We start from the raw sequence: 19037 nt of genomic DNA, 5'->3' as shown, positions 1-19037 counted from the left end.
GACTTGAAGGAATTGTGCTTAAATTGATATTCTTAAAATTAATTGGGCATAGGAATATGTTAATTAATTAGAGAATCAAACCATAAATACTTTGGAAAAAGGATTATGACATTTTAAATTCCTAGTTGACACCATCAATTTGCAACAATATTCATTTGCACCATTATATCAACTTTGCATTTTTTAGGCCAATTTAATAGTTCTAGCTTGTTTTCTTCATAGTTTGTGTTTATTAATTTTTTTTTTACATATTCTCATCACTTTATTTTATTTTATTCTTTTGTTGAAACCAATTTGTGAGTAATTAGTTTTATAAATCAATTTCCAATTTTCAATCCCTGTGGAGACGATACTCGATTTATCACTTTATTACTTGTTAACGATTGCGTATACTTGCGTACACAATTTTTCACAACAAGTTTTTGGCGCCGTTGCCGGGGATCGAACCCAGGTCACCCGCGTGACAGGCGGGAATACTTACCACTATACTACAACGACCCCAAACTTAAAACTTTGCTTGTCCTCAAGCAAAAAGAAAAATAAACAAAATAAAGCAAGAGACAATATGACACTAAAGTTGGTGATCTTCAAATTTTTCTTAAAGATTGATTAATGAACATAGCTTAGAGAAAAAAAAAAATAAAGATTGTCCAATGATTGTGAAAAATTCAAGAATAAGTTTCATTCCAATTTTGATTATTCCAAGTGTGTGTGTGAAATGCCTTTTATCAAAGATATGAGCCTCACTACAAAAAACACAGATGCATGATTGTACGCATTATAACTTCCCATGTAAAACACAGATGCATGATTGAATGGGAAATTTTCAAAGATATGAGCCTCACTACACAAAACACAAGAAACCTCCTCAAGTTGACCAATAGGTGAGGAAACACTTTGTTGACCCATTTGTTGATCCATGCTCATAGTTTTAAGCATATTTTACATAGAAGCTACTTGGGCAGATAACACAGTAATGGCGTCAACTTCAATAACACCAGAAACTTTCTTCCCCAAAGGTACTCTAGTAATGGGCCACTACTAATTGTTGTTGGCAATTCTCTCAATAATATCATAGGCCTCATTATAGGACTTAGCAAGTAAAGCATCATTTGTCGAAGCATCAACCACCATTTGAGTATGAGCATTGAGACTGTTATAAAATGTTTCCATTTGGATGCAATGAGGAATGCCATGGTGAGGATATTTCTGCAATAATTCCTTGAACCTCTCCCATGCCTCATACAAAGACTCATCTTCAGATTGTTGAAAGGAAGTTATTTCCTTCTGGAGCTTGCCATTCTTAGTGGGAGGAAAATACTTCATCAAAAATTGCTCCGCCAATTCTTGCCAAGTTGTAACTGACGCAGAAGGCAAGGAGTTCAACCAAGCTTGGGCTTGATCTCTCAAAGAATAGGGGAACAACTTTAACCTCAAGGCATCCTCTGTAACTTCGGGCAATTTGAAAGAATCACTCACTTCCATGAATAGACGAAGATGAAGGTGAGGATCTTCGGTGGGTGAGCCACTAAACTGTCCCACAGTTTGAAGAATCTAGAACATAACTGACTTCAATTCAAACTGTGGAGCCTGAATTTCTGGTCTCACAATGCCGGGATTGAGCTCATTGAAAAAAGGTGTTGCGTACTGTCAGATGACTTGATCTCTATCATCCGCCATGATCACTGCATTTTGACCATTATTAGGGGCCATTTCCCTTTGAGCTCGTTGTCCATCTCCTTGGTTATCCATCATTTCTATTTCCCCTTGTGCCCTAAGTTGTGCTTTTCTTCTTTCTCTGAATGTGCACTCAATTTCAGGATTAATAGGAAATAGATCAGGATAGATAAATTCTCGGTACTCGTTCATATAAAAGATTCACCAGTCAATGCACAAGAGTTATCAAAAATGAGTACAAAATAATAGACTAAATTGCAAGCTAATTGACTTTTACAACAAAATATATTTACAGTCCCTGGCAGCGGTGCCAAAACTTATTGTGCTAAATTTATATACGCAAATGCACGTAGTCACAAATAAGTAATACAATGATAAGTAACGAGTATCGTCTCCATAAGGACTGTAGAAATAAAATTTCTATTGCAAAAGCTAATTACCAAGCAAAATGCCCAAAAACCAAATTGGACTGATTAATGCTTTAGCTAAATAAACTAGAAAGAAAGTAAATTAACTGAAAAATGGTTGCACAATGAAAATAAAAATGAACTAGAAACTATTAAAATGTGAAAGGCCTGAACTACTGAATACCCTTATGTTTAGCAGAAATTGTGCGATTTGCTGCAGCAAAACGTTAGCAAAACCTTAGCAAAAATCCCAGGTTAACAAGAACTCCATTAAAGTGCATAAGACTCTTCCAAATTTTATGCTATCAATCTTTGAACCTAATCAAACATATTCTTATGCCAATCAAGCTCAAGAATACAATTTCAAAGCATAGTTCTCAAATGTTACATAAGGACATAACATATTCCTATGTTATCTCTAATCTAATCTTACAAGATTAAGAACTTGTGTTATCCAAGTTAAGTCCATTACATTTAACCTTTCCAGAATTAAATATAACTCAACATCAAGCTATTGGTGGCCAATCAATAACAAGAAATTAACATAAAGCACACTTGAATGAATATGAGAATTTTTACTAAATATTTGAATAAGAAAATTACTAAACTAAAACATAAGGTTCTTCAACAATTCAAACCATAAAAAGTTTAGCTCATAGCTAACTTATAAGCCACCATTACGATGTAAAATTCAGCCATGGAGTTTGAATCCTAGAGTTAGAGAGGAGAAAAGAAAAACGAAAGAAATAACAAACAATAATGGAAGAAAGGTTTCCCAAAGATAGATGATGAAATCTTCTTGTCCTTCTCCTCTTTTCTCTTCCCTTTTCTTCCTTTTTCTCTCTTTCTTGCTCTGTACGAATAGAGGTTCTATGGCAGAAATTGTTCTCCTCCTATTTTTTTCTAATGGAGGCGGTCTTGTACAAAAGAAGGTCTTTAGATTTTGTACCCTTTACCCAAAATAAACCCTACACATGGCATGGATCTAGTCTCTCTAAGTATTTGCTCCAGCCACCACTCCTAGAACGCCATGTCATTTCCAAAATTGCCACCTCATTTAATGAAGAGCCACCTCATCTTTTGTTCATGTACTTTAACAATCAGCTACTGCTACATTTGCTGCAGCAAAAAGTTCACAGAATTTTAACAAAATTAACAACTTGATTAACGTGCTCTTTTCTTGCCATTTTATAAACAAAAAGTTGTTAATTTCTTACTAACAGCTTCAAAATACATATATAAGCATCAAACACTAAAAATTTCACCAATTAAAAGATAAAATAACTGAAATAAAACACAAATTACATAAAAAATAAACTTAAAATGATATCAAATAACTCTGTACGCAAGAGTTATCAGTAAGGTTGCTAATGGTGCCCTAAGAGTGTCACACATGCTTTTTCAGACGACATCTACCATTATTGCAAGGCTATTGATGGCGAGGTAAGGAGAATCCAAGAACTACTCTCCAAATTTGAGAGTGCTTCTGGCCAGAAAGTTAATTACGCTAAGTCATCAATTTTCTTCGATTCTAACACAGATGATGCTACTCAAAATCACATTTGTCATTTGCTAAATATGAGACCAGCGGATGCGGGTAGTTTTTATCTAGGACTTCCTAGTACAATTGGGAAAAACAAATCAACTTTGTTGGGTTATCTTAAGGACCGGGTACAGAAAAGACTCCAAGGTTGGGGAGGAATTTTTTTGTCAAGAGCAGGCAATGAAGTTCTTATCAAGTCTATATACCAATCTCTTCCAAGCTATGCCATGAGCATGTTTCTCCTTCCCTTGGAAATCACTCTTGATATTGAGAAAATGATGACTTGTTTTTTGGCGGCAATCTTCAAGCAAATCAAATAAAGGCATTCAATGGATGTCTTGGGATAGGCTGAGTCATCATAAAAGTGGTGGAGGTATGGGTATTTACAATCTCCGAGATTTTAATTTAGCTCTTTTGGGTAAACAAGGCTAGAGACTCTTGACTTGTAAAAACACACTAGTTGGCTGAATTTTCCAAGCAAGATATTATCCAAATAGTTCTTTTTCAAATGCTTCCCTTGGTAATAATCTAGGTTTCATCTGGAGAAGAATTTGGGAATCTCAACAACTTGTGAAAGCTGGTGTTCGTTGGTGTGTGGGTGATGGAAGTCCCATTGGAGTTTTGTTTGAACCTTGGCTGCCAAACAATAATAATCCTTTTGTTTCGTGCGATCACCCTAGTTTGTCTCATGCGAGGGTAAGTAATCTGTTGAGAGTGATTGGTGGAGGCTGGGCTGTGGACATCCTAAATGATTTATTTGAGGAAAGAGACGGATGTTTGATTTTGAGTATACCGCTTAATGTTTGATCATCTGTGTTGGACAAAAAAAACTTTCGACATTTACACGGTTAAAAGTGCTTACAATTTTCTCTAACAACATTAAGGAAGATGGGAGGATTCGAATAACTCAGTTTTTTGGAAGAAATTTTGGAGATTGAAAGTCCTTATAAAAGTTAAGAACTTGCTTTGGCGTGCTAGCACGACTTGTCTTCCAACAATGATCCAACTTCGCACTAAACATGTGGAGGTGACATCTCTTTGTCCTCTTTACAATATGGAATATGAGTCTGTTATTCACAGCCTAGTCACTTGTCAAAAGGTGCTTTTGGTGTGGAACAGATTAGGCATCGGCACCTTGGTTTTACCAAGAATGTTGGTAATGAGCAAAAATATTTGATTGCTACTATATGTTGGGCTATTTGGGGGCAAGAAATAATCTAGTTAGGCAAGGGAAGAGTTTTATTGTCGAAAATGTTGTTGCATGTGCTAAAGGTTACCTTAATCAACGGAGAAATGCTCAAAACTCTGATGATGAGTCGTCATGGTCTAGTTTACGGGCAGGTAATGGGGCAAAGCATTGGACTTCACCTTTTGGTGATAGAATTAAGGTCAATGTGGATGTAGCAATTTTTGAGGGAGGTCGTGGCTTTGGGATTAGTCTAGTAGCCAGAGATGACAAGGGTCTTCTAAGCACTAGGAGTTAAAGAGGCCCTTAGTTGAATTAAAGAAAAATGTTAGACGAGCGATAGAGTAAAGACTGATTGTCTTACGCAGCTCCATTCTTATGCTTTCTCTATTTGGCTGTGTTATTCAAGATTGTAAAGCTTTATTTTGTGATTTGTTTAATGTCACAATTATTTTCATCAAACGATCAACTAATAAGATGACTCATAGTTTTGTTAGGGTCTCTATTATTTATCCTGGTTGTCGTTTCAAATTAGAGTCTACTCCAACTAATTTGTTACTTTAATGATTAATGAAGATAATTTTTTTCATTAAAAAATCTTCTAAGAAATAACAATACACTATTATTATACCACTCCATTAGAGATGGTATAATGAGACAAAAAAATTAACTTTGATAGCATCAACATATCATTACTCAAATCTAAATTATGTGTTGACTTTGCGGAAAAAAAAATAAATTGTTCTAGGCTAATTTAATGTGTCATCAAGCCTATAATGACGAAAAAGGGGTGTTGAAAGCTGTAAACTAGTGCTTGCTAGGTTTCTAGCGATAAAACTGGTTAATTTCAACAAATAAAACTGGTTTCTAGCGGTAATTTTGTAAAATGAAACTACCGAAGTTTACTTTCATACCTTCGTTATTATAAAACAAAATAGCACATGCTACTGATTATGAAAGTAGTTGATGGGCAAAGTATAATTATTTTGACAGTAAAAGCACATTCATTGAGAATGTTCTACTGTGGGACCCTATTCAAGTAAGAGTTAAGCATGCAGAGCAGAAGTTTGAAAGATAGGTTGGATCCCAAAAACAAATCCTCTCAAATTACAAGTCCTGCCTAAGAAAAAGACCATAGAGTATTGAACCTCAATCAAGCTAGTCTAAGGTGAAGTAGAGAGATTAACTAGTATCAACCACCTTTTTACAAGGAAAAGAAGCAAACATGTAAATGAGACAAGAAACCTTAAAGAAGAATAAAAAGATGTAGCTTGTCTTAGAGAACATAGAAGAAAAAGACATTTAGATAGAAACGGATTCCACAGCAACGGAAAGACACCCAAAGATATGTAATCAGAAAGAATATTTGTAACTTGGAAAATGGTTTTGGGAAGACGAGGCCTGTCATAATGGGTTATAAGCAACTGTGTTTAAATGGGTTAACAGAACATCAAGGGAACTCGAGGTAACCAAATAGATTAATGAAAAATGAGGACTATACTCAAAGATTTCCAGTGCAAGCACAATTAAAGGGAAGGGCTTAAAATTGAAGGAGCCAGACCCAGTTTGGTGATGCTTCTCTTCATCTCTACTACATTATTGGACCTGGAAACCATTTTAAATTTCACAACCGATATTGCTAGTTCTAGCTAACATCGATTAGTTTCTCCAGAATACTTTCATATTAACCTGCTGAGGGATTTGATAAGTAATTTCAAATTTCGTCTTGTAGCCTCATCACCAGTGAAACCAAGGATATCAGAGCTTATACTCTGCATAGATAGAATTACGAAAAATAAGTGCAAATATACATCAATATGGCAGAGGCACGTACAAAAATTAATAATAGTGTACTAGGATCTTACCTCGATGTTCTTCAAGGTAAAAACCAAAGATAGTACTGATTTCTGAATCTTCTCTGTATTCTCAGGAGTCAAAATGGATGACTGCACTTTTCTGAACAGAACAAAACTCTAAACAGTCAGAAACAGCTGGAATAATCTAACACAAGTACAAATTGGTGAGAATTCGTAGTAAAGAGGAAAAAACACAAACAAAATGAAAAGACAGGAAACAGTTATTATGCTTCTTTCTTTTGTTTCCCCTAGTAACAAAATCTTCAACATGATTATTTTCAATGTATTTTGAGCCTTTGACATCATTGCAAATCAAACACAGAAGACACAAAAGAAAAATATTAACGGTATAACTCAAATTAGCCTTACTGATGATATACAGTTTGGAATATGTTGCACACAAATCACCTTCCAAACATTACATATGTTCAGAGTAATACTAACTTAAGTCATCGTAATTAGATTTGGATGACAACACTAGATCCCAATCACCTTATGTATCTATTAAAACAGTATTTTTATATAGTATGATTTGAATGGCCAAATTAAATCATAACCCACTGTTTTAAAAGGTGACAGTCCAATTGACAAGGTCACCCCTGAACAAAGTAAAACCCTCGTATAATACAGTTCTTAAACTAAACATTTCAGGACATAAGCTAGAGATAAGCATTTCAGGATATAAGGTTCATAAATTCATTATCTTAGCACGTTACTAGTATAGTAGAAAGCTATGTAGCAGTATCTCAAGAAAGTAGATTGAGCAGAGTAATGATAGTAATCTTGACCAGATAATTAAGAATGCAGAAAGTGGTTGAAACTGTGTGTAGTGGCAAAGGAAAGCTAACAGTGATGCGTCTTTGATTTGATTCCACTAAATCAATAAGTAAAGTAGCTCAGGAAAAATAAAGTAGCTCGGCAATCTTGAAATAAAGTTCAAACCAATATATTTAGTTAAATAGAAAATGAATCCTTAAGAAAGAAGATGCATAATATAAATCTTTCTTATAAAAAGGAGAGAGAGAGAGAGAGAGAAAGAAAGAAAGATATGTTAACTGATTGGAGTACAAATAGTACAAATGAAAGTACAGTAAATATGCAATTTGATTTCCATCAAGATCTATGGAAAGAATATACAATAGTACCAAAAATCAATAATAAGTTTCTAAGAAATATGCACTAAGTTAGACCTCACCAGAGTAGAGGATATTCTATTCTAATAGGAAAAATACAAAACATTGAAGTTAAGATCAAGGTACCAGGTAATATAGCTTAGATTTGGATAGTTCACCTCAGATCATTAGAGGCTTCAGTAAGGCTTTTGGTTAAACTTTCAACTTCTTTAAGGAGACCGCTATCTCGCACCTCAGCTAGTAAAGGTTGAATATCTTCAGCCATGGCTTGGATCTGAAATATCACTACATCAAAGCCAAATATATGTACATGAGAGCGTGCACAAATGGTACAACAGAAATGCCTAGAAAAAGTCCTCTGTCACCAACTAGATTCGACTTGATTAAATGTTCATCTTGATAACTACTTCCACTTCTCCATTTCAACAAATAATAAAATTTAATGAGGCAATCAATTACTTCTTCTCACAAACACAGACAATATGAAGGCAAGCATGTTTGCACATACAAGAAGTATTCGTTTGTTTAATGTTAAAAGTTTGTGTAGTAAATTGAGCAAAAGGAAATGCTTTAAGTGTGTTAGTGTAGCTAATTACTAAACATGAGAAGGGCATTCAAACTGCAGTAGTTTCCGTAAAGACCTATGAAGAAAAGAAAAAAAAGTTGGGGGTTGGGGGGTGGCAAGCATTTCAAAATTTGTCTCATTTTCTATCATTTTAAAACTAATTATGAAGTGCTCACTAACAATTTACATTTAAGAACATGCACAACCAAGAAGAAACAGATAAATAACAATTATAGAGAATAACATCAGAAGAGCACATCACACCTCTGTAAGCAGAGGCCTTGCTTCTTCAATAACAGAAGAAACTCGTTGAGCCAGTGAATAAGTGTTGGCAATACCAATTTCCTCCACATCACGTCCAAGCCGTGTAAATATCCCTACTAAAGCATCCAAACTTACTCCTTGTTGCCCCTTCACCTTTTCCTTATCACACACAATTAGACCTTCTTTGGCACAGTCTGGATCAAGAGGTCCAACTAACGCATTTGGAATTGGATCTCGAGGTGTTATGTCAATTATTGTTTCCATAAGTAGACCTGACTGGTTTACCTCAATCAGTGAATTTCGAGGTATGATTATCTTATCATCTTTAACCTACAAAAGCAATGTTGATCACAATTTTATTACTTTATTTTCAACTTAGAAGAACCACAAAACAAAATTAGACTTTAAATAATAGGAAAAAAAACATGATTAATATAAAACACACCTCAACAACCGCCTCAATACTTCTCAAAGAAGGATTGACTCCAACAACATTACCAACAGTCACCCCTCTAATCCTTACAGGTGTTCCATTCGATATACCACAAGCTTGACTAAATTCAAACACAGCCATGTACTTCCTGAATCTATACCGCATTTGAAAACCCCTCAACCAAGCTATACTGAGAGCAAGAATAACAGCACCAGAAACCAAAAACAACCCCACCCCACCTTCCCAAATGCTCCTATGACCGAAACCAAAATCACTTAGTGGCCGTAGAGTCCGCTTCCAAATAGCCTGTGGAACATTCAATACGGCTGCAAGCGGGTTCTTTTTCTCGGAAGATGGTACTTGGTCATGTCCAGTTTCAGAGGAAGTAGCACTAATCTGAGTCATTTTTCTTTTGGATCTAAACGGAAGGTAAGGCAAATGATTTGAAGAGCGATATGAGACGGATCCCAACGACGAAAATAACACAGTAGGGCATGTAGATGCCTGAGCCATTGGATTTCCAACCATTTTCTTAAACTACCCAAATCAGCAAGAGATTAAAAATAATCCTCAGGCAGCTGCACAGATTCAAATGTCCTTCCAAACAAGTTTAGCATTAGGCTTCAGCAGCAGTATGAGCATCAAGCAATCCAATTCATCATTAAACCCTAAATACCAAAATAAATATTAACAATATATATACACACATAACAACTTGATTTCTACAGCATGGCAAGATTTTATAGGTGAACTTATACAATAACATAAATAAAAATGAAACGATTGACGAGGGTTTCTAGTTCCACTACCCATGGTCACAATGGAAAGAATTGTGGTGTTGAAGTAAAACTCTTATACGCTAAGAATCAATCCAACGAGTTAGAAAAGGAAAAAATAAGTCTTAGCAAGGTATACCTGCAAGGTTTCGACGAAAGACGAGAATTTTATGGTTGTAAGTGAGAAATGCAAGGCGAAGAGATAACCAATTTGATGATAATACTGAAACAAGGTCAGCCTTCGACTCAGATGGAGTTCACAACTTCACACTGAACAGTGGAGAGAGAAAATGAAAGAGGGAGGAATGAAAGGTAAAGTAAAGGCAAAGGTCATGGGGCCAATACAGACCGCATTGGGCCTTCTGCAAGTTTAGGCCATTACTTTGCGACAATGCTCATTATTTTAGACAATGAAAATGTAAAGACAACTTTTGCAAGAATATTATAAGAAAATCACAATTTACATAAAATGATTTATTTCCAATTCTTGTAGGAGAAAAATACCCTCTAACCATCAATAGATCTTGTCAGCATCCTCATTTTCAGCCCAAATCAACTCAAAGGTGTCAAAGGTGTCATTTGGTTGGATATAATAATTTCTTTCTATTTATTTAGTTGCATTTTAAAATATTAAAATATCATTTTAATATATAATGATTTTTTCACTATTTAAATGGAATAATTTTTTTATGCATTTTAAATTTTATTCTATTCTATTCCTATTCTTATTCCAATAACTATTTTCATTCATATTCGTATGTTTTTAATCCTCCTAATCAAAAGCAACATAAATGTTGTCCATGTTTCTTTACCATGGTTAAATACCTTATTGTATCATTTTAGACCCCAAAAATTGATTATCGATGCTATAACAAATCACATAATTTCAATTAGTGAATCTGGTAAGTATTTGCACCATATGTTTATATAGAACAGAAAAATGGTCATCTACTATTTTTCTCTTATGCCCAAACCTTTTCATTTTTTTTACCCCCTTCCTTATCCCCTCTCTCTGCTCTAAACTTTTGCTTCTGTGCTCTCTACCCTGCCTTATCCTTTCCTACTATCTCCCTTGTTTTCCCGATTCTCTTCTTGTCCCTTCCTTTGTGTCTTCCTTTGTTCAGCCTTCTATCCTCCCTTATCACTTCATTTTGTCTCTATATTTCTTCACATGATATCGTGCCCTTTATCATGTTCTTTATCGAGTTATTGTTGATCAAGTTGTTAATGGGGGTGGGTAGGAATGGCAATTTGGGCCATTTTCGCGGGCCGAGTTGGGCCCCCAGCCCGACGGGGCGACTTTGGCACTATTATCTCGAGTTTTTATTGGGCTCTAGGCCTGGCCCCACCCGACACATTATTTCGGGTCAGGCCCGACCCGATTTCAGATATTAAAAACAAAAAACTAAATCACTAAAAAATTCATTCCCGATTTCTTCGATTTGAAACTTCGACTCTTTTATGTTCTCTCCCGTTTTCTCTCTCTCTGACGACAGCTGACTCCGATCTCCGATGACGACTGACTCCCAACTCTAACGAGGGCTGACAGACACGACGACATCCTCTGACTTACTTACCCATGTAACAACTATAACAATGACTTTCTGGATTTTTTCATTTGTTGTGTTTTGATATTTTACCATGCATGTTCCTTGTAGGATTTTTTAGTCGTAGGAACCTTATTTTTGTTCCAACTGTCTAAATATTCAGAAAATTATGAAATACCCCAAAATAAAGTATAGAAACCTTCATCTCTTTGATACACCTATAAAATAAAATCACACACCTCAGATCAGCTTAAAAACAAATGCACTATTTGCAAGGAATTTATAAATGGATATGTAATAAATTGTGTTTAGATATTTCCAAAACTGACCACCTGAAAATGGAACAGATATATAAATATGAATTTTAATGATCTTGGGTCAGGGTGTGTAAGATGGTCAAACACCTAAAATCCTATCATCTTCTAAGTTATATTTTAGTTCATTACTATATAGCCAGTATCATAATTAAACGACACCCTAGTAGAGATAGATTATGGTACATTCTTTCATTAATCATTTTTTTATGTATTTATTTACAGTCTTGCTTTTTCACTCCAATTACAGAAAACTATAAATCATGGATCATAAGTCATGGCTTTGGCTTTCTAAAAGGGACTAACTTTCTCAAACTTAATTAACCTTCCTACAATTTCTTGGTAAGTACTTGTTATGATAAAATCAGTTGAGTTCATTAAGATCATATCAGTTATGAACTGACATGAAAAATGGTACTTGAAATTCAATATTTATAGGCTTTGGCACTTTGCAAGTGTTTGAAAAGAATCTGAGTTAAGTGGGAATTTCAATCTCGATTCCTCAGAGGTATATTCTTCTATAATTGCTATATTATCCATAGCGAAATAGGTTTTGAGACTTTGTATGTTGCGGTGATAATGGAAGGTTGATAACTTGCCTATTTTAGTGAAGTAAGATTTGTGAAATTTGTGTGCTGCGGTGATATAAGGATGAAAACTTGTGCTATATGATTGTTTGCAGTTAAAATTGACAGATGGTTAGGTTAATAAAATAGGGAAAATGTTGTCTGATTTTTAATAGATATGTTTATCATATTTTCTAAGCAATTGCATGCATTAATTGATATATATCAGAATATGATGTTAATGTAGGCTAACATAGAATGTCTAGTCAAATCAATTCTAATTTTGAGGATGATGTTGATTTTGTGCCATCAACAATATATTAGTAATGCAATAGATGAAAATCAGACTACAGGGACACGGAAAAAAAAAGAACCTCTCGTGCATGGGATCATTTTACACGATAAAATATTGATGGAAAAATTAAAGCAGTTTGCAATTACTGCGAGCGTAAGCTGGTGGGAGAAAGTTCTAAGGGAACTAGGCATTTAAATTCTCACGTAGAGAGGTGTCCAGTAAGAAAGGCCCAACTTGCTGCTAATTCTAGTGCAACTACAAGCCCTTCAGTTACTTTCAATTTTAATCCTGATTTGGAAAGGATCAAATTGGCTCAAATGATCGCTAAGCATAAATATTCCTTGTCCATGGTTGAGCATAGTGGGTTTATAGAATATTAAAGTACTTTGTGTCCCATGTTTCAAATAGTGTCAAGGAATACGGTTAGGTCTGATATCATGAAAATGTATATAATTGAGAAAGAAAAATGCAGGCAAAGTTTGGAAAAAAAGTAGGAGCAGAATAGCCATAACCAGTGACATGTGGACTATGAATCATCAGAAGAGGGGATATGTGGCTGTAACAGCTCATTTTATTGATGATTCTTGGAATTGCATAGTTAGATCTTGAGTTTTAAGTATTTTTCGTGTCCTCACGATGCTCCAGCACTACTTGAGACACTAAGATCTTGTCTTAATGAATGGAAAATAAAAGACAAGATCAGTACAATGACTCTCGATAACTATACTGCAAATGATGCCATGATTGAGTTTTTGAAAGGACAATTTGAGCCTAATAGTTTTATTTTGAAAGGAAAGTTGCTACATGTGCGTTGTTGTGCACATATTTTAAATCTAGTTATAAAGGATAGCTTATCTGTTATTGGTGATAGTGTTGACAAAATTTGAGACGATATTGCTTATTGGTCGAGCACACCAAAAAATATGAAAAATTTGAGGACAGTGCTCGATAAGTTAGAGTATTATACACCAAAAAAATATCACTTGATTGTGTAACAAGGTGGAATTCAATTTTTTTTAGCTTAGCATTGCTTATCGTACAAGGCAGTAGTATTTGAACGTCCAAGGCTACGTGAGCTGCATTTGAGGTGTGCCCCTTTGGAAATTGATTGGCAAAATGCTCAATAATTATGTGATAAGTTAGAGTTGTTTCATGAAGTGACAGAATTAATTTCTGGAACAAAGTACCCTGCTGCCAATATTATTTTCCTAAAAATATGTGAAATTAAGATAAATATTGAATCATGGATGTCATCAAATGTGCCTTTTATTAAGGATATGACAATTCAAATGATGTCTAAGTTCTAAAAATATTGGGAAAAGATTCACGAGCTTATGTGTATGGTGATTATTTTAGACCCGAGGTGCAAGTTTATGTTGCTCAAATATTATTTTCCTATAATCTATGGTGATAAGCAATATGTAACTGAAATTCCGAATGTTCGTGAGCTTTGTTACAAGCTACTGGAGGAATACGGGTTTAAATTTCCTCATTTGAGAGAAAGAAGGGTTCGGGTGGAAAATGTATCAACATCTTCTTCATCACGGCGATTGGATGCCCTTTCTAACTTTGACAGATTTATTTGTTAGAGCTTCCTATCAAGTAGAGAATGTGAAGTCTGAACTGGATTTATATTTAGAGGAGAACTTGGTACCTAGGACTGAAGAGTTATTTGAAATATGTAATTATTGGAAGGTGACGGGCCTCAAATATCCTTTGTTGAGTATGATTGCCAATGATGTATTTGTTGTGCCTGTCAGCATTGTTGCTTCAAAATCTACATTCAGCACCAGTGGTAGACACGTGAGTTAACATCGATCGAGGATTCATCCTTCTACATTAAAGGCATTAGTATGTAACAGTGATGACTGACAAAAAAGGTAGATATCATTTAATAACTGTATATATATATTTATCTATATATATATTTATCTATATATATATTTTCCTTTATATAGTAGAATTAATTTTGTTTTATTTTTTTACACTAACAGTGAATGATGAAGATAATGATGTTGATCCAACAATAGTAATTAGTTAAATTTTTTTGATTTATTAAATCAATTATTAGTTTTTATTATTAATAATTTTCTTTGTTTTTAATTTTTTGCAGGAGCCTTACGTAGTTGATCTTGATGATTAGAATATACATTGTTTTTTATAGTATATGAGTGAGGACATGGATGAGAACAAAATAAAAGTGGATGACAAAATGTAGTGTTTAGTGTGTATGGTTGGTAGTTATTAATGATGTACTAAATATTGTTAGGAACAAAAGTTCAATCTCAAATTTTCCTCTATTATGCATAATTAAATCACTGATTTTCATAAAAAAAATAAGATTTTTACCTAATGAATTTTACTACCAAATGAATCAAACTATTTATCTTTAAACAAAAAGTACTTAAAAATAAGATCTTCCACAATACAAAATCAACTTATGCAAAATTTAATAAATTGTTAAACATGTCTTCTATTTTTATTAGGAATTTCTTTACCTAATGAATTTTACTACCATATGAATCCAACTATTTATCTAAAAAAATTATTCAAAAAACATCATCTACAATGCAAAATCATCTTATGAAAAATTTAATTAATTGTTAAACATGTCTTCTGTTTTTACCTAATAAATTTTACTACCAAATGAATTCAACTATTTATCTAAAAAAAATTACTTAAAAACATCCTCCACAATGCAAAATCAACTTATGGAAAATTTAATAACTTTTTAAACATGTCTTCTATTTTTATTAGAAATTCCTTTACCTAATGGATTCAACTATTTTTATTCAAAAATAAATAAATAAATTGATTTTTTTTTTTAAAAAAAAAGAATTATTTCGGGTCGGGTTTGACCCGACCCGATTATTTTGGGTCGGGCCTGACTCGATAAGTTGAAGAAAGTAGTCGAGCCGGGCTGGGGGGCCAAAGTGATATCGGGGCAGGCCGGGCTGAGTCTATGGCGGGTCGGGTACGGTCCGACCTGATTGACATTCCTAGGGGTGGGTGCATTGCCCTTGACAATGCCACTCTCAGTCTCTTTCTTGATGACACTTTAGCAAAGATTCTTGCCACTTGCTCCCTTTTCGGCAAAGTGATATCAAGGAAAGTTTCTGACCTTGGAGTTGTGTGTGGCACCATAAAGAGAGCTTGGACTAATATCGACAATGTCACAACTACGGACACATTGTCAACAACACGTTTTGCTTTAAAAGTTAATAATGAAGCTGTCAAAAATGGGTATGGGATAAGACATTGTGGTGCATTAATGGAAATCATTTAGTTCTAAAAGAATGTTCCCCTGACACATGTATTTATGATACTAATCATTTATTTATATTTTCTGGGTACAAGTGGACAACATTCCATTTTTGTATCTTACTTCTGAGAATGCTCAAAAGCTTGGCCTCCAAGCAGGAGAAGTACTTCAGATTGATGAGGATGCGGAGGAGAAGTTAAAATGGATTGAATGGCTGAGATTTAGAGTTAGGGTAAAGGCCTCGCTTCCTCATTTCACTAGGTGTTATTTTAAAAAGCAAAATGGAGAGAAAATTTAGATCCAATTCAAATATGAAAAGCTGGGTGATTTTTGCTTCCATTGTGGTCGGCTTGACCATAAAAGAAGTGAATGTTCTCAGCACTCTCCAACACAATTATTAATGCCTAGGTTCCCCGTTCCCTCTTTATGGACTCCGACTAAAGATTGGTACTAGATTTTGAGATTGCTTCTTTCGAGTTGCCATCCCAGTCAATCACTCTCTGCTCATCGTGCCCCAGTGTGTTATTGCTAATGATTCACCAACTTCTCCAGTAAGAACCCCTTTGAAGGAAGATGGCCCGTCTGTTGGAAATTATTTTACCAGGATCTTAGATCTACTCACAAGTATGTTGATTAACACCCTAAATATGAACTTTCTAAAACGATGAAATAAACACATATAAAGTTTAGGAAACCTTACATTGGGTGCAGCGGAATATAATGACTCCTTCCGTTCAGATATCTAGCCCTTGATTCCTTTCTGTAGCAGAGCATTATCAATATCTGAACCTGGATCTCTTTCTCTGAATCTTTAGTGCTGAAACTCCTTCTTACTGAAAGTCTTTCTTCACGATCTTCCTCACTATGATTGAGGTATCACTTGCTGTGTGTGGGCACTATTATCACACTAAGAATTTCGAAATATTGAAGAAGAAAAGAAGAGGGAAGTGGCGACTAAAGATAGGGAGAGAGAAGACCCAGGTTTTTCTTTGAACGAAAAATAGAAAATTTAAGTGTAATTTTCCTGAAGCCTTCACTATCTATTTATAGCATTCTACTAGGGTTAGGTTTGAATTATTTGGCATTAAAATAATGAAAATATCAGTTTAAATTTCCTACAAAAGTGGCCGGCCCTATACAAGTGGATTTGGGCCTCACTTTTTGCAATTTTGCAGTTTTATCTTTTCTGCATCTGATTTTCTCAAAAACGCCAATTTTCTAATTCAACCATTTAAATGCCAATTCTAACTATTTAATAACTATAAATAATTATTAAATAATATTGTCATTTATCATATTTATTAATTGAACCATACAAAGTATCATAATTAACAAATATGCCCCTAAAAGTCTTTCTTTACAATTTCGCCCTTACTTAGTGAAAATTTCACAAATAGACATCATCTAATTTGAGAATTATAATTGATTAATCAAAACCAATTATATGAGTCTTACAAGCAATATTATCTCAACTAGTGCGGGGACCATGGGTCTATATAACCGAGCTTCCAATAAGTAGATCAAGAATTTATTACTAAAATTCACTAACTTATTAATTCTTTGTTGAATCCACGCATAGAACTTAGAATTGCACTCTCAGTATATAGAATGCTCTATATGTTCCACCATATAGACACATCATTAGTTATCCATTGTTATAATCTTAATTTGATCAATGATCCTCTATATGAATGATCTACACTATAAAGGGATTAGATTACCGTTACACCCTACAATGTATTTAATCCTTAAAACACTTAACCCCGTATAAATGATATTTCTGCTTACGTGAAATGAGATCTCCACCATTTATTTTCGTTTGGTCAAGCTCGAAGGAGATCATCCTTTACTTACTATTCGCCAGATAGAAGCTATAGATTCCATGTTTATGTTAGCGCTCCCACTCAATTGCACTACCGTTGTAATGACCGCTCTAGTAATGTGGATTAGTAAAGGCAATTAGCACTAATTTTTATTATTTTATTATTATTTGTGAATTAATTTTATTTGTGGACCCCAATATTTAGAAATAAATATTAGAGTTATAATTTCTCAATTCCGGAGATTTTATTAAACTCTAGGGGTATTATTTAGCTTATATGTGAAATATGTTAATTTTGTAATTTTTGCTCGGCGACAACGGAAAATGCGATGGATGACTAGATTGATCACATGGGTAAGTTTAGAACCCTATTTCATAGTGGGAAATAATTTAGAGAAAATAGATTATCGGGATTGAGCGGGGTTATGGATTTTGACCATTTTACCCCTAGCTTTAGAAATACCCTAGTTTTAAGTCTAAAGGGTATTTTAGTCTTTTGTTAAAGGGTGAGTGAGGTGGCTGCCTAGGTGTTTGACACCTAATCTAAGTTATTTTCAGCAAAGAGTTTTGGGGAAAAACTCTTGTCTTTTGTGGAAAATTAAGAAAAAGGAAAATTAGAAAAAATTGCATTGTTCTTGAACTCTCTCTCTCTCTCTCTCTCTCTCTCTCTCTCTCTCTCTCTCTCTCTCTCTCTCTCTCTCTCTCTCTCTCTCTCTCTCTCTCTCTCTCTCTCTCTCTCTTTCCTTCGGCTGAAGCAAACCAGGGCAAGGATCGACTTATTCATTCCATTTTTCTGGGATTTAGCTAGAATTCAAGGAGGTTTCAACTAAGGTAAAGACCTAGAACTTTTAAAGATATGATTTTAAACTTTTTCTTTGATTTGAGTTTGTGAAATTGTAAGTTAGGGGCTGTTAAGGCTTGAAGTGCCTAGGGTTTGAATTTTAAGGTTTAGTTGAGTTGATTCTAGGTCCTAGCTGCTGGTTTTAATGGATGTAGATGGTTTTATGCAATTTTAGGTTTAAAGTTCAAAGCTTTGAGCTTTAATGGCATAATTGGATTTATTGGTTTGTTCTGTGAATTACTGCTTGGATTCTATTGTTTATGTATTGTATAGGTATACTGGAGAGTTTGGTAAGGTTTGGGATGAAATTGAGTTAAGGGGATGGATTTTTGGGTTCCCAGCATAGAACCGAAATTCCGGTTCTGGGGGACCTGTACCAACCGGTCGACCGCCTGGTGACCTGGAATCCTGGACACGGCCGGGGAACCTCCGTTCGTCGGGGGAAATTCCAGAACCCTAGTTTTGGCCAATTTTGAGATATTTAGGGTATTGCCATGGTGTTTATCGATAGGGAAACTTTTAGTTTCAAGTTTAAGTCCCGGAAAGTGAT

At 34.6% G+C, this 19037-nt stretch overlaps 1 protein-coding gene and 2 non-coding genes across 5 annotated transcripts; 1 reads left to right on the top strand and 2 right to left on the bottom strand.

The window, feature by feature from the left end:
• Nucleotides 1-426: 426 nt before the first annotated feature.
• Nucleotides 427-498, bottom strand: TRNAD-GUC (transfer RNA aspartic acid (anticodon GUC)). Its single transcript has one exon. It is a non-coding gene; the product is annotated as a tRNA-Asp (tRNA).
• A 691-nt stretch (nt 499-1189) lies between these two features.
• Nucleotides 1190-1296, top strand: LOC115724271 (small nucleolar RNA R71). The gene has a single exon (XR_004013070.1). It is a non-coding gene; the product is annotated as a small nucleolar RNA R71 (small nucleolar RNA).
• A 4570-nt stretch (nt 1297-5866) lies between these two features.
• On the bottom strand, nt 5867-10292 carry LOC115722541 (protein TRIGALACTOSYLDIACYLGLYCEROL 2, chloroplastic). 3 transcript variants are annotated; one of them, XM_030651778.2, is made up of 6 exons: nt 9980-10292; nt 9077-9732; nt 8632-8961; nt 7961-8076; nt 6679-6769; nt 5867-6585 (listed from the first exon to the last, which is right to left on the bottom strand). In XM_030651778.2, exons 2-6 carry the CDS (start codon nt 9590-9592, stop codon nt 6493-6495), a joined length of 1146 nt encoding a protein of 381 aa, XP_030507638.2. In that variant the 5' UTR covers nt 9593-9732; nt 9980-10292; the 3' UTR covers nt 5867-6492. The 3 variants fall into 3 exon arrangements, with proteins under 3 accessions (XP_030507638.2, XP_060961099.1, XP_030507639.2); XM_061105116.1 differs by lacking the exon at nt 5867-6585 and having other exon boundaries at nt 7929-8076; nt 9980-10290; XM_030651779.2 differs by lacking the exons at nt 5867-6585; nt 6679-6769 and having other exon boundaries at nt 7961-8087; nt 9980-10290.
• Nucleotides 10293-19037: the final 8745 nt, after the last annotated feature.

Source organism: Cannabis sativa, chromosome 9 (assembly GCF_029168945.1).
Source record: "Cannabis sativa cultivar Pink pepper isolate KNU-18-1 chromosome 9, ASM2916894v1, whole genome shotgun sequence".
Classification (NCBI taxonomy): domain Eukaryota; kingdom Viridiplantae; phylum Streptophyta; class Magnoliopsida; order Rosales; family Cannabaceae; genus Cannabis; species Cannabis sativa.
This window is presented reverse-complemented; position numbering and strand designations above follow the sequence as displayed.